The following is a 15,114-nucleotide window of genomic DNA, read 5'->3' as shown; positions in this document are numbered from 1 at the left end:
CTTCTCCCAAAACACTTCCAGAAGCCAATGTTGCCCGAAGTGTAATCCTCGAACAAGGGCCACCGCCCTCCCAGTCCAGCTGGAAGGGGCCAGAGAAGCCGTGAGCCCAGCCAGACAGTCACCAAGGCATTCAGGCCCAGGGGGAGGCAAGTACCTGGCTGCACCAGAGGGAAAAAGAAGATAGCAGATCCCTTCCATCAGCTCGACCAGGACCCACTTCAGGACTGTCAGAGGCCAACCGCCTCCATCAGCCGCCATCCCACCAGGGTGCATCTTCGGGAGAGCTGGCGCAGGAAAGTCCCCTCCCACCAACCACCTGAAAGGCTGCTTCTGTGGGTCAGCTCCTTTGACAATCAGCTGGTCCCTGGCTCCACCTGCAAATCCTGCCCCCTTCCTCCAGAAGGAAGAGCCTAGAATCCACACTATGTCATCAACTGCCACAGAGCAGGAGAGACTCGAACACATCCAGACATCCATGTTGCCTAAACATACTGTATCTTTCTGCTGGATTTTCCTGGATGTGAGCCGCTTTGGGGAGCATCCAGTCTTGGCTGAAAAGGGGGGTACAAGTATAATCAATCAAGAAAGGGCCATTCGGCTCCTCCCCTCCCAGGACCTCCTCCTGTAGTTCTGCGACATCATTGTACACAACATCCTTGTAAATCAGCCACTACCCTTGACCAGACTTATTTTCCTTTTCCTCCACTGTCCCCTTTCCACATCCTGTTTCTTAGCTGTTGTTTTGAAATGGTAAACAATTGCTTGTGGCAGAAAGACGGTATAGAAACATAATACGCAAGTACCTTGGGGCAGGAGGCAACCAGGTAGCAGTCCAACAGCAGTAGTCTGGCAGCTCTGGGGGGATATGGCCTGGCAGCCTTCCTCAGCGACCGGTTGACCAGGTTGCGGGAGTCACTCAGGTTGGGCCGAGCGCATCTCCGTCATTCCGTTCCGTGTCACATTCTCAGTTGCGCTTCCAGAGTTCCGCTCTTCTGTCTTCTGCCGGTGACTCTCACGGGAAACTTTCACTGCCAACGTGCACAGCAAACAATAAGCCCCACCACCACCACCCAACTATCTCAAAACTTCAGGAGGAAATCCCACCCAACTGACTGCATTGGATCAAAGGAAGTGTGCAGCTGCATCATAGGTTTTTCCGAAGGCGGGAAGCTCCGGATCGTTCGCGCTCCCTGTCAGCACTCTGTTCTAGCTTGTTAACTTGTTGCCTGTCCGTCGAAGGAATGGGGAATGGACAGCCAGCAGCAGAACCACCAAAACTGGACGAGAGAGCATCATTGAACACATATCCTTGTGAAGGACTCCAGAAAATATAATTGGCTAAAAGGCAAAACCCTGCCAGCGCTGGCTTCATGGAAGTGTAGCTAATCGGTAGCTGAAGATCCTGGATTCGATCCCTGGCGCTTCCAGTTAAAAGGACCTCTTGGGTAGTAAAACTCTACAACACCCAAGAAGCTGGAGGACCACTGCCAGGCGGAGTGGACCGCCTTCCCAAACCTGATGTTCTCCAGATGTGTTGGACTGCAACTCCCATCATTTGGGGATGATGGGAGTTGCAGCTCAATGCATCTAGAGGACACCAGGTTGGGGAAGGCCGAAGCGGACAATACTGGGCTAAGATGGAGCAATGGTTTAGTAAGAGGCAGCCTCCTGTGTTCAGTAAGGTAAGCGTGTGTGTGTGTTTTAGTTTTAAGAATGCAACTTGGGGCATCTTTCAGAAAGCTTGCTCTTGGCATATGCTATTGAAAGCGCCCCCCCCAAAAAAAAACTCCTTGAGTGAATGCTACCGCACATGTTTTATGCAGAAGCCAGTGACTGCACGTAGATTTCTCTTTTTCCACAGCTGGTTGCTTCAATCGTGTTTATCAGCTTTGGCGTCATTGCTGCCTTCTGCTGCGCCATTGTGGACGGTGTGTTTGCTGCCAGGCACATAGTGAGTACGTGGGCCAAAATGGGTTTGTGGGTGCATCTCCATGTCCCCCACACCTGTAAGCAGGTCTGTGTGAATGTGGTCAGGCTCAGGGAGAGGGAAATGCAGGATAAGGCATTTGGGTGTATAGTCCAGTTTCTTGATATTCTCACCATTGATTTTTTTTTAAAGCAAGGGGCTAGTCCTCATGGCTGTGAACATATGGTTGAAAATATGTTAGCACTGCATGGTGATATCGCAGAACCCAGATAGGTAACTGAGGGCAGTATCCCACAGTGTCATTCCGCAAACTCAAATAGCTCTAGCAGTGCTCCGCTGAATCTTTCCATTGTGCAAGCGGTTGTCCATTCCGGTTGTGCAAGCAGTTGCACAACTGGTTGCACAGCAGGTTGCACAAGCAGAATGCTCAACAGGTTGCACAAGAGTTATACGGAATGGGTTGCACAATAATAATGTTCAGCTGCCTGTGCGAATGAAATGGGATTCTTCTCTTGCACATAGTTCTGAATGTAGTTTCTGCTAGCACAATGTCATTTGTACTAATGGAATGACACAGTTGGATACTGCCCTGAATAACGCCTGGTCTACACAGATAGATTGGGCTGTACCATTTCAGGCTGATGTGTGTGCACACACCACTTTTAATGCTCCCTCATGTTAAAAACAACAACCCTGCAAGTAAACAAAAAAAGTTAGCACAGCCAAGTGAAAGGCTGTGCTAGTTTTCTACTTGCAGGGAGTTTTGTTTGTACCATAGAGGAGCATGTAAACATACGATTCCCCACACCCTTACACTCTGAAATGGTACAGTCTGTTCCACCACCTCACTCAGCTACAGGCCTAAGATTTCCAGGACCTGGGGTATGGCATCAGTGCCTGGCATAGCTCCTTGACTCTCTTTGTGACTAGCAGAATTGGCATATGTTATGCAAAGTCGTTCTGGGGCTGTTTGATTTTTAAAGCGAGATAAAGTGCAAATTCTGCAAGCTTGGTCAGTTTGCATCATTTGTATGAGATGCAGGATTCAGCTTTTCTTGGTGCAGAATTTGGATTGCCTTGGTGCAGAACTTTAATTCATTATCAGCAGCAGCACCATAATCATCAGTGCAGGATATACACAGTCCTACCTACAAGGCTATGGAAGTGGAGCTCAGGGAGAGGGTGTTCTAACTTTAACTCCCAGGCCCTGTAAACATGATCCCCCTGCTTCAAAGCAGCTGTTAGCTCTCTGGGATGGGGTGAGGGGCAGAATGTATGCATGGATCCGATACCTCCCTTCCCCTCCTGCTCCCTTGCCAACATCAGCTTTGGGTGAGGTGGCGGTGGGGCAATTTGCACCGGGGAAATGGTGTAGGAGGTAGTGGTAAAGCCTAGAGCATGTCAGTCCCCAGTCTAGAGAAGGTTTGGGCAACAGCCAAAGATTTCTTCACTCTTGGCTGTACCCTGCCTTCTCCTCCTTAACTGTGCTTGCATGCTGCAATGTTTGCTGTCTGCTCAAAGATGTCAGTTTCAGTTGCCACTGTACTGTTCCTTAGCAATTGGGCGTGCCTCCTTGAGGAGGAAAAATTCTTTCCTCCAAGGAACAGAATTGCCCATAGACTGTGTACACTGGGGTGCGGGGGGACAAGGATTTCTGCCACCCGGTTGTTTAACGATAGCAGCAACAAAATGGCCTCCCCACCCTGCCCTTCAAAATTATACTGCTGAAATAAAGAAAGTTCGGGGTAAGCAGAAGTGGATTTTCACCGCCATTCAGTTCTGGTAGTCCAAACAAATTCTGGGGCTCAGAATTCTTTGATTCTAAGTGTGTGTCTTTTGCACCATGCTCCCACCTGGTAGATCTCAGGGTTCTGGTACAAAGCAAGGTCGATCCCGCAAGCCTGAGGGCTGTCCACCTCTGCTGTAAGCCAGGCTGTGCCTCTGCTCTGGGCACCCTAATCGTAGGCGGCGAGTGGATGCAAACCTTCCTGAGACATAGATTTTATTTCTGCGTGGTGTGTCTTGCCCTTCCTCCAAAGAGCCCAAGGGAGCCAGTGACTGGGTTCACACAACTCACTAACCCACACTCAGTGGCTGAGTGTGCGTTGTTGTTGAACTGTGGGTTGTTAGTTGAACTATGGGCTAGCATGTTGTCTGAACCAGGACATTTTTTGCAGGGTGGCTTGTTAACCATGCACTGTGGCTTATTTTTCTCCAACAAGCCACCTTGAGAACCCATGGTTTCTTTTGGGTTGTTCAGGGTGGTTAACAAGCCACCCTGCTGAAAATGTCCTGGGTTCAGTCAACACGCTAACCCATGGTTTAACAAACAACCCACGGTTCAACAACAACCCACACTCAACCACTGAGTGTGGGTTAGCGTGCTGTGTGAATAGCCCCAGTGTGATGCAGTGGATAGGGGGTTGGGCTGGGACTCTGGAGTTCTGGCACTCAAGAGATCTAGTCCCCTCTTAGTCATGAAGTTCACTGGGTGACATTGGGCCAGTCACTGACTCTTAGCCTAACGTACCTCATAGTGAGCTTCATGGCCAAGTGGGGACTAAAACCCAGGTCTCCCAAGTCCCAGACTGACACTCCAGCCACTACACCACACCATCCCCATAATTATCTCACAATCCATATGAAGGCATGATCCTGAAAGTTGGCCTATAAATACTTTCTATAAATAAATAGTAATCAATAAATAACCAATATAACACCCCTGTAAAGTAGGTCATTATGATTATCTCTGTAATCCCGGTGGGAGACTGAGGTTAAGGGCACAGTGACTTGCCTAAAGCCACTGAGGGCATGACCTTATGCATGGTTAGACAGAAAAAAGTCCTACAAATCCCAGCATCCCCAGCCAGCACTGCTAGCTGGGGAATGCTGGCAGCTGTAGGATTTTTTTCTGTCTAAAGATGGATAGGATTGCACCCTGAGTGTCTTTGGGACTCAGGTGAGATTTGAACCAGGGATTGGCTCACAATCCTAGCTGCCCCACCCTGTCAACCAAACCCTACTTCGCAGGGTTGTTGTGAGGATAAAAAGAGATGATAACCATACATACGCACTACTCTGAGCTCCTTGGAGGAAGGGCAGGAGATAAATGCAATAAATAATCCTCATCTGCCACAAGGTCGAAGCTGGGCCCCTCCAGATGGTTTTGGAATACAACTCCCATAGTTCCTGACCATTGGCTATGCTGGAAGGGGCTTATGGGAGTTGTAGTCGAAAAATCTAGAGAGCACCAGGTTGACTATCCCTGGTCTAAGCACATATAATTGCATTTATCTCACAGCTGATTCTGATTTTTCCCATGTGCTTCCTTAAAACAGAGGATGAGAGATACCTGAAACTGTGGTTAATCTGAGCATCTGTCCACCGTTCAGAGGGAAATCTTTTGTGCCGGAACTTGCTTCCATTTCCTTTTCATTAAGAACAAAAACGAAAAACCAGGCCGCTATTTTTCTTTTCCTGTTACAGGATCTCAGGCCGCTGTACGCAGGACGGTGTCACTACTATTCTAAAAGCACAGCCCAGCCACAGGTAACTGTGCCGTCACTCCCTCCTTTTCTGCACCATGAGCGAGCAGAAGGTCCACATTGGCTGCTCACACTGGCAGGGCCCTGGGAAAACAATCCGCCTGTCCTGTCCTTTGGAAATGCAAGACTAAATGTGTTTCTGGACTGTACCACTGCAAGGGGACTTGTGGGGAACCACATGCTCCAGTACAGGGGGAAAAATAGCTGCATATCGAAAAGCAGTTCTCAAGGAAAAGAGCCTAGGGTAGGCAACTTGTGGCACTCCGGATGTTTTGGCCTACAACTCCCATTAATTTTTATGTATGTATGTATTTATTGCATTTATATCCCGCCTTTTTTCCTCTTGCAAAGAACCCAAGACGGCGTACATTATCCCCCTCCTCTCCATTTTATCCTCACAACAACAACCCTGTGAGGTAGGCTGGGCTGAGAGTCTGTGATGGGCCCAAAATCACCCAGTGAGCTTCCATAGCCAAGTGGGGACTGGAACCCGGAGATCCTGGTTCCCAGTCCAACACTCTCACCACACTGGCTCTCCCATGATCCTGCACCATTGGCAATGCTGGGTAGGGCTGATGGGAGTTGTAGGCCAAAGCAACTGGAGGGCCTCGAGTTGCCCACTCCTGGCCTAGTATTTTCCTTGACACGCTAGTTTTCTGTGTGCAGGGATACATTTGCTTTTTTTTTTTTTTTTTTGGACAGAGGACTGTTCCGCAGTTTGAAGCAGTGCAGTGTGAGGAACAGGGTTTATCTCCCAGTCTGCTAGGCTAGAGCAGTCTGGAACTGCTTTAACAATATCTTGCTGTCCTTTGGGGAGGCTGCCCTGCACCTCTGATGCCGTTTTATCTGTTGTTTCCACAGACAGTCTGCCACCCCCAGCACCGTACCTCCTGCACGCCTAAGATCAAAACCAACACCTGCTTCTGCTGCGATCTGTACAACTGTGGGAGGTGAGTGACAGGGGAATAGAACTGAGGACTCTTCACTGGAGATGAAGAGTGCAGTGGGCCCGCTGTTTCCGGCCTGCAGCAGGTCAAATCCTGCAATCGCTGCACATGAAAGGATCGTTTTAGGGTGGGTTCTGTGCTTGACAGTAACTTTGGTGGGCCAACTCATTCAGTTGACGGCCAGCTGATCAGTTTTTCATTCATTCATTCATTGTATTTCTGTACAGCCTGATAGCCAAAGTTCTTTGGACAGTTCAAAAAGTTATAAAACACAGTATAAACAACTTTAACACACAACATTTAAAAACAATGTAACACAGTTGGAACACAGTTACAATAAGATACCTGATTAAACTACTGACATTAAAATACCATCATATTCCATGAAATGCTTGGGAGTAGAGGACAGTGTTAACCTGAGATCATTCCACAGGTGTCTGGGGTTGGGGCTACCACTGAGAGAAGGCCCTCTCCCTTGTTGCCAGCCTTCGAACTTCCCTCTGTATCCTTTCCTGCCTGCAGGTCTTGGTGGCCAGGAGGATTTATCCAGCCTGCCAAGTCTCCATCACCGTTGTCCCCGAACCCCAACTCCCCCCAGCCCAACAAACCCAGCCTGGCCTATGCTGCTACCATTGTTGAACTTGCCCGGACAATGGGTGACCTGCAGCCCTAGTGAGCAACCAGCCTGATTTCAAAAACCCCATGAAAGTGATCAGTTTAGACCTCTGGCAAGAGCAATCTGTCCCTCCCCTGCCTGGCCAGAGGGAGAGGGGGGCAGAGAGAAGGGGGTGTGGGAAAGAGAGAGAGAGGGTGGAGAGAGATTAATTGATAAAGGGGGGGAGAGACAGAGATTAATTGATAAAGAAAGGGAGAGGGAGATTATATCCATCTAATTAGAGAGAGAAAGAGAGAGAGTGCTAGAGAGAGGGACTGACAGAGATAAAGAGGGTGGGGAGGGAGAGGAGGGTGGAGAGAAGAGGGTGTGGGAAAGAGAGAGGGTGGGGAGGGAGAGAGAGAGAGATTGAGAGAGATCTAATGTATCTAATCTCTGTCTAATTATATATAGAGAGAGATTGATAGAGAAAGAGAAGAGGGTGGGGAAGGAGAGGAGCCCCCCCCCCAACAGATTACCCCCAAGGGAATACAGCCCTCAATGGAAAAAAAGGTTCTCCATCCCCTGCAATATCCACTTACCTGGGAGTAAGCCCCTTTCAACTCAGTGGTACTTCTAGACACCTATAGGATTGGATTGGCTGTAGTTGCTTAAAGGCAAGACCTTCCCTGAATATCCGTTCATTGACTGAGAGCTGCCTGCCCCATGTGATTATTCTTTCACTGATATTTTTTACCCCACTCTTCCTTCGGGGAGCTCAAGGTGGCTTGCGTGAATTACCCACACCCACCATTTTATCACAACAATTCTGTGAGGTAGGCCAGGGATTTGAACCCAGGCCACCCTGATCCTAGTCCCACGAGGGCAGCTTTCCCCAACCTGGTGCCCTCCAGATGGGTTGGATTGCAACTTGCATCGTTCCCAGCCAGCAGGGCCTGTGGCTGTACTGGATATGGATAATGAGAGTTGTAGTGGGACATATCTCAGTGGGGGGCTTCAGACTGGGGAAGACTTAGTCAGACTAAGATCAGGGAGGCCCAGGTTCAAATCCCCAGCCTAATTTGCCATGCTGGCTGGGGATGATGGGAGCCCAGAACAGCTAAGAGGGGCGCTAGATTGGAGAAGGCTGGATGATGCCTGGGACACAGTCAGAAATCATACAATCATAGAATAGTAGGGTGGGAAGGGTCCTGTAAGACCATCAAGTCCAACCCCCTGCTCAGTGTAGGAGTCCAAGTCAAGATGGATAGCTCCAACTCTCAAATTGCTATCCACTGAAACCTGGAGTGGATTCACCGCCCCACAGACATTGAAGCCGCCAGCCCCCCTCCCAAGTGGGACTCCAGTGCATTATTTCTCTGCGTGCGCACACACACACACACACACACGTGTTGGGCAACCAAGCAGGTGGGGAGTCTGGGTCCTCTTTAAAGCCACCACTTCTTTGGATCCAGCAGAGTGGAGATTTCCGGCGGCTATTATGAGTACATCGACGTCAGCAGCTGCCAAGACATCATCCACCTTTACCATTTGCTCTGGTCGGCCACCATCTTGAACATCGTAGGCTTGTTTCTGGGCATCATCACCGCTGCCATCCTGGGCGGCTTTAAAGACATGGTAAGAGGACGTCCAGCTACAGGGAACCTCAGCTTTGTCTGCAGAGGCAGGAGAAAGTGGGGGCAGATTGGACTGCATCACTCCAGACTGAGCGGGGGGGGCGTCCAGTTTTGAATGCTCTTCCGTATTTAAAAAAAAAAAAATCTCCCAGCAAATGGAAAACTAGAACATAGGAAGGATGTCTGGCCGACAGCTCCCATCAGCCCTAGCCAGCATAGCCAAGGGTGAGGGATCATGGGAGTTGTAGGCCAAAACAGCTGGAGGGCTGTACGTTGCCCACCCCTCGACTGAACTGACTGGCATTGGCTCCCCAGGGTTTGACAGGGCTCTTTCCCAGCCCTTCAAAGGCGTTTGCCATACCATGGGTTATACCTGGGACCTTCTCCATACAAAACAGGTGCCCTATCGCTAAGGCACTCCCCCCACCCCCACCCCTGAGCAGCCTAACATGCCGGTGAGGAAAGATTTTACTCTGGTCCTTTGCCACCTGTTTTGGTTTTTTGGTTTTAATACTGGAGAGCATTTTAAAAATGTGAGCTGTCGCCTTTCTCCACCTGGTTTAAAGATAAATAATGAATCGGCTCAAAGTGCTTTGATGAGTGGGTGCAGTTTTTAAAATGTCCAGAGTTAAGAACATAAGCAGAGCCCTGCTGGATCAGACCAAGGGTCCATCTAGTCCAGCATTCCGTTCACACAGTGGCCAACCAGCTGCCCACGGGAAACCCACAAGCAGGACATGAGCACAACAGCACCCTCCCGCCCATGTTCGCCAGCAATTGGTGTACAGAGGCATACTGCCTCTGATGCTGGAGGTAACACATAGCTATCAGGACCAGTAGCCACTGATAGCCTTCTCCTCTAGGAATTTGTCCAATCCTTTTTAAAGCCATCCAAATTGGTGGCCATCACTATGTCTTGTGGTAGCGAATCCCATGGTTTATGCATTGTGTGAAGAACTTGTGTGCGCTTTGGGCATTATCCATTGAAGGGCCATTGAAATGAATGGGAACCACCCACAAACAATGGAACAATTCCCATGTTTGTATGGCTGATTCAAGGCTGAGGGATGTGGAAAGCAAGGCACAGAGAGCAGCCTTTTGGTTGTAACCGGAGGCTCGGTTTGTTTTTGAAAACCATAAATGACTTGGACAGAAAATCAGATTAGGCTCTCTGCTCTTCTGAAATCTCTCTTGTGTTATCCTTGCCTCCTTTTGCCCTTTTGGGTGCGTAGAACGCATGCCAATTGAGTTTTCCTTTCTCCATGATTTCCACAGGCTCCCTCGCTTCCTGCTCTTAATTGTACAGTTGAAAATGAGCGGCCTGCCGTGTCCTATTACTCGAGACCCCAGGTGACGTCCTACAATACATATTATCACAGCACACCTCACTTGCCACCATATTCAGCATATGACTTCCAGGTATGTTGCACCGAAGGGCTGCGGTATTTTTTTTATTTTCAGAGTTAACTGCTTTTTACAGTTAGGAGTACATCAACCACTTGCATAGCAGTTGCCTTTCTTTTCTGCGTGGTCCATCTATATTCCACCCTCTGAGTGGGGGAAAGATTTTGCCTTTGCCTTGCTAGCACTCCGCTTCTGTTCCTTGCACAAATGTTACCTTTTTTTGCAGGTCTGCTGTGGTGAAGCCAATTTGCCTTTTCTGCTCAGTTTCAAACTCTGTACCAGGGGTGGGCCACATGCGGCCTCCACAGCCCCCCAGTGTGGCCTCTGCCACTCCCCAAAATTCAGGGGTACCAAAAAATGGCATCTGTATCTCCTATGGGGTCCTCAAAGGGTCAAAGGTAGCTTCCAAACAAGCTAATTTTTTACCCTTTTAGCACTCTGTAGCAGCACCAGATGCCATTTTGTTTTTATTTTTTAATTTCTCCCCTCTTTTTGGCATCCGTGGGAGGGGGGTGCAGCCCGCAGGGGGCAAAAATGGCCCCTGCACCTCCCAAAGTTGCCCACTCCTGCTATATACCTTGTTATTTGCAGAGAAGAGACGGTCTGGTTATTCTAGGCCAGGGTGAGCAACCCGTGTCCCTAGGGCCCCATGCAGTCCTTGGCTTAAGTTCATACAAGCCTCAATAACCCTCAGCAAGCAATCAGATCAGTCGTCCAGCAAGAGCTATCTGTTCCTCCCCCAGCATTCTGCTGGGAGAGAGAAGGGGATAGCAGAGAGGAGAGAGAGAAGAGGGTGGCAGAGAGAGAGACAAAAGAGGGTGGGCGAGAGAGGAGGGGATGGCAGAGAGAGAAGAGGGTGGCAGAGAGAAAGGAATGGCAGAGAGAGAAAAGAGGGCGGGGTGAGAGGAGGGGATGGCAGAGAGAGGGGGGGAAGGGAAGGGAATGGCAGTGAGAAACGAGAGAGAGGAAAGAGGGTAGCAGAGAGAGAGAGAGAGAGAGAGAGAGAGAGAGGGTGGCAGAAAAAGAGAGAAAAGAGGATGGCAGAAAGAGAGCAGGGTGGCCGTGTCAACTTTGGGCTCTGGTCCAGCTGACTGCCAATATGTGGCTCCTCAGAAATTACCACTGCAGGAATGGGCTCCTTGACATAAGAAGAAAAAAAGGTTCCTTGCTCCTCCTCTAGGCTTTATACAGTCAGGGCCAGAAATATTGGAACAAGGATAACTGTTTTGGCAGTTGGCCTCTGTACACCAACACATTGAAGTTGAAAGGAAACACACCCAGATGGGAGCGAAGTCAGGACTTTCAGCTGTAATTCAAGGGGGTTGACAAATGTGGGGAACTAACCATTCAGGAAGGGCAGCCAGTGGCACACACACACACCCATCATTGATGGCTCATAAGTAATGGAATGAATGGCTGACAAGCAGCTGCATGGCCAGGTGTGGCCTGTTTCCTGGGTACCCCATGACCAATCAAGCAGATAAAAGGCCTGGAGGTGGTTCTGAGTGTTACATTTGCATTTGGTAGCTGTTCACCCAACATGAGGTCCAAAGAGGTGTCCATGCGAGTGAAGGAGGCCATCATTAGGCTGAGGAAACAACATAAACCCATCAGAGAGATAGCAAAAACAGTGGGAGTGGCCAGCACAGCAGTTTGGACCATCCTGAAAAAGAAGGAATTAACTGGCAAGCTCAGCAACAGCAAAAAGCCTGGAAGACCATGGAAGACAACTAAAGTGGATGACCGCAGAATTCTGCTCATGGTGAAGAGGAACCCTTTCACAACATCTAGCCAGGTCAAGAACCCTCTTGAGGAGGGAGGCATGTCATTGTCAACATCTATAGTGAAGAGACGGCTTTATAAATGTAAATACAGAGGCTTCACAACAAGGTGCAAACCACAGGTAACACTCAAGAACCAAAAGGCCAGATTAGCCTTTGCCAGCAAACACCTAAAAAGGCCTGCCCAGTTCTGGAAGAAGATTCTTTGGACTGATGAAACCAAGATGAACTTGTACCAGAATGAAGGGAAGAGAAAAGTATGGAGAAGGAAAGGAACAGCTCATGATCCAAAGCACACCACATCAACTGTCAACATGGTGGAGGCAGTGTTATGGCATGGGCATGTATGGCGGCCAGTGGAGCCGGGTCACTGTTGTTTTATTGATGACCTGACTGCTGATAAAAGCAACAGGATGAATTCTGAAGTGTATAGGGCTATACTTTGTGCTCAGATTCAGCCGAATGCTGCCAAACTGATAGGACGCAGCTTCATATTGCAGATGGATAATGACCCAAAACATACAGCAAAAGCTACCCAAGAGTTTCTGAAGGCAAGGAAGTGGGATGTTCTTCAATGGCCAAGTCAGTCACCTGATCTCAACCCAATAGAGCATGCTTTTCACTTACTGAAGACAAGACTGAACACAGAAAGACCCACAAACAAGCAGCAGCTGAAGGCAGCTGCAGTAAAGGCCTGGCAAAGCATCTTGAGGGAGGAAACTCAGCATTTGGTCATGTCCATGGGTCCCAGACTTCAGGCAGTCATTGACTGCAAAGGATTTTCATCCAGGTATTAAAGGCGATCCTTAAGTTTGAAATGATGTTGGTTTGTTCCATTACTTCTGAGCCACCAACAATGGGGGGGGGTATGCCACTGGCTGTACTTCCTGAATGGTTAGTGCCCCACTTTTGTCAAACCCCTTGAATTACAGCTGAAAGTCCTGACTTCGCTCCCATCTGGGTGTTTCCTTTCAACTTCGATGTGGTGGTGTACAGAGGCCAACTGCCAAAACAGTTATCCTTGTTCCAATATTTCTGGCCCTGACTGTACGTAACCTGACAAAATCCCATGGGTGGGGGGTAGTTGCCAGCAGCGTAGAGCATGTGGAAGGCCCCAAGTTCAGTCCTTCGCATCTCCAGTTTTAAAAAGGAACCAAGTAGCACATGATGGGAAAGACCTCTGTCATAGACCAACCTTCCCCAACCCGGCGCCATCCAGATGTGTTGGAGCACAACACATCTGGAAGACACACTGTTGGGGAAGGCTAGCTCTCAGACCTTGGGGATCTGTTGCAAGTCAGAGAAGACATCCTGGGCTAGATGGAGCAGAAGGCTATCAGTGGCTACTAGTCCTTATGGCTATACGCTACCTCCAGTATAAGAGACAGTATTCCGGGGAACATGTGCGGGAGGGTGCTGTTGCACTCACGTCCTGCTTGTGGGTTTCCCATGGGCTGCTGGTTGGCCATTGTGTGGACAGAAAGATGGACTAGATGGACCCCTGGTCTGATCCAGCAGGGCTCACCTTATGTTCTTATGGACAATCTGAGCTGCTGCAAGGCTCAGGGTGAGGCTTCCCACGTTTAGAGAATCCAGGAAGATGTATTTCTTCCTCTCCCTGGTGTCAGTAAAGGCCTCTCTCGCTCTCTCTCCTCTTTGTTGCAGCATTCCAGCATGTTCCCGGCCTCGACACCGTCTGGCCTTTCGGATGACCCTCCGTCGCTCTCCCCATCGCCCAGCTACGTGTGGTCCCCCACCGCTCCTCCCCATTACTCCCCACCCTATTTTCCACCCTTTGAAAAGCCGCCACCTTACACGCCGTAGGAAGGGGAGGGGAAGAACACCGCCACTGGAACTCCTTGTGAACTTTCTGTGCCGGAGAGCGGGCGCCATCACGCACAGCATGCGTAGAAATATAAAGCGGGGACCTTTGTGACCCTTCCCTTCGGAAGCCCAGGCTTGGGCCAGAGTGATGCAAATAAATTAAAAGCAGTCAAAAGTGACGGACGCAACACTGGGCACTGGCAGGTTTGGTTTTGTTGTGTCTTTAAACGCACTGTGGTTAACGGCTGCTACTGACTTTCAAGGGCGGTGCTGCTTTGACATCTTGCCGTTCTGTTCCCGATCTAGCTTTGAGCAAACGGCTTGCGGAAGGTGGTGTCTGGCTAACAGGCCTATAGCAGGGGTGCAGGACTTCACCCCCAGGGGCCACATCCATCCAGCCCGGGGTTCCCCAGAAAGCCGCACCTCCTTTTCCCCAACAACCGATTGCTCAGTGATCTCCTGGCTTTTGTGCAGTCTTCCCCCCATTCTAAAAGACGGAAATGCCATTCTAAAAGCTTAGTTACTGGCAGTGTGAGCTTTACGCTAAAATATGCTGCTGTTTTAGGTATTTTGGTCCTGCCCCCTTTTGCCTTCGTCCCCACCCACCACTAGAATGCCGCCCCAGACAGCGCCTCCAAAATGGAATTCGGCCCGCAGCCTGAAAGAGGCTCTGCACCCATGATCTATAGCTTTGCCTTTTCCAAAAGGTGCTTATAGAGCATGTTCCTCATTTCCTTTGCGCTCTTTGGCAAAGCTGCTGGGGTAAGTGGAACGTAATTAGTCATGTTGACTTAAAGCAAGGATCTGTGGCCCACCAGATGATGTTGGACTACACCTCCCATCATCCCTGATCTTTTGCCCTGCTGCCTGGGGCAAATGGCATTGGAGTCGAACCGCACTTAATAGGGCCACCAGTTGCCCATCCCCAAATTTAAAGAAAGTACCAAAGAGCTTCAATGCATGAAATTCATTCTTTACGTTGGTAGGAGGAGGAAATGTTCTGTGATGTGGAGCCTTAAGTCTGCACGCTGAAAATGGGCCTTCGAATGGAAATTAATGAAGGATGAGCTGTTTTCAAGCAATGTCTCCTTATTTCTTATGAGCAAATTCTTTATGATGTTGTTGTCATTAAGTGCCACTGCTGTTGGCTGTGCAAATAGCTCTAAACTGACACCTAGTGGCAGATTTGTAAACATTGCAGTACAATAAAAGTAAAAGCTGCTTCATACATAATACTTTTCTTTACACGTGTAGGGAAGATGTTACAAATGAACTGGCTTTTATTTTCCTATCTAGGTTTGTAATATAACAAAAGACAGCAGATGCCATAACAGATTCTTCGTTCTTTTAAATGATACAAAAGCCACACCGTTTGGCTGAATGTCTGATTAAAAGCAGTTTTTTTCTTCCTTTGCTGTAAAACAACAAGCACCATATTCAGCTGCTCCCATACCTGT

The 15,114-nt window shown here is 49.1% G+C and overlaps 1 protein-coding gene across 2 annotated transcripts in view; it reads left to right on the top strand.

Moving 5' to 3' along the window:
- TMEM255A (transmembrane protein 255A) overlaps positions 1–14,887 on the top strand; it is a 34,192-nt gene extending 19,305 nt beyond the window's left edge. Inside the window, exons 4-9 of one of the 2 annotated variants that reach the window (XM_084813774.1) lie at positions 1,862–1,951; positions 5,414–5,476; positions 6,334–6,422; positions 8,487–8,649; positions 9,924–10,067; positions 13,499–14,887. In XM_084813774.1, coding sequence (XP_084669900.1) covers positions 1,862–1,951; positions 5,414–5,476; positions 6,334–6,422; positions 8,487–8,649; positions 9,924–10,067; positions 13,499–13,657 — 708 coding nt within the window. In that variant the 3' untranslated portion in view covers positions 13,658–14,887. The remainder of the gene's footprint in view (positions 1–1,861; positions 1,952–5,413; positions 5,477–6,333; positions 6,423–8,486; positions 8,650–9,923; positions 10,068–13,498) is intronic. The other variant, XM_084813775.1, reaches the window with a different exon arrangement.
- The last annotated feature ends 227 nt before the right edge of the window (positions 14,888–15,114 follow it).

This window comes from Heloderma suspectum, chromosome 9 (assembly GCF_057233095.1).
Source record: "Heloderma suspectum isolate Gila_16-S chromosome 9, 16-S_ref, whole genome shotgun sequence".
Classification (NCBI taxonomy): Eukaryota; Metazoa; Chordata; class Lepidosauria; order Squamata; family Helodermatidae; genus Heloderma; species Heloderma suspectum.
Note: the sequence above shows the minus strand (reverse complement) of the source record. Positions and strands in the feature narration are given on the sequence as shown.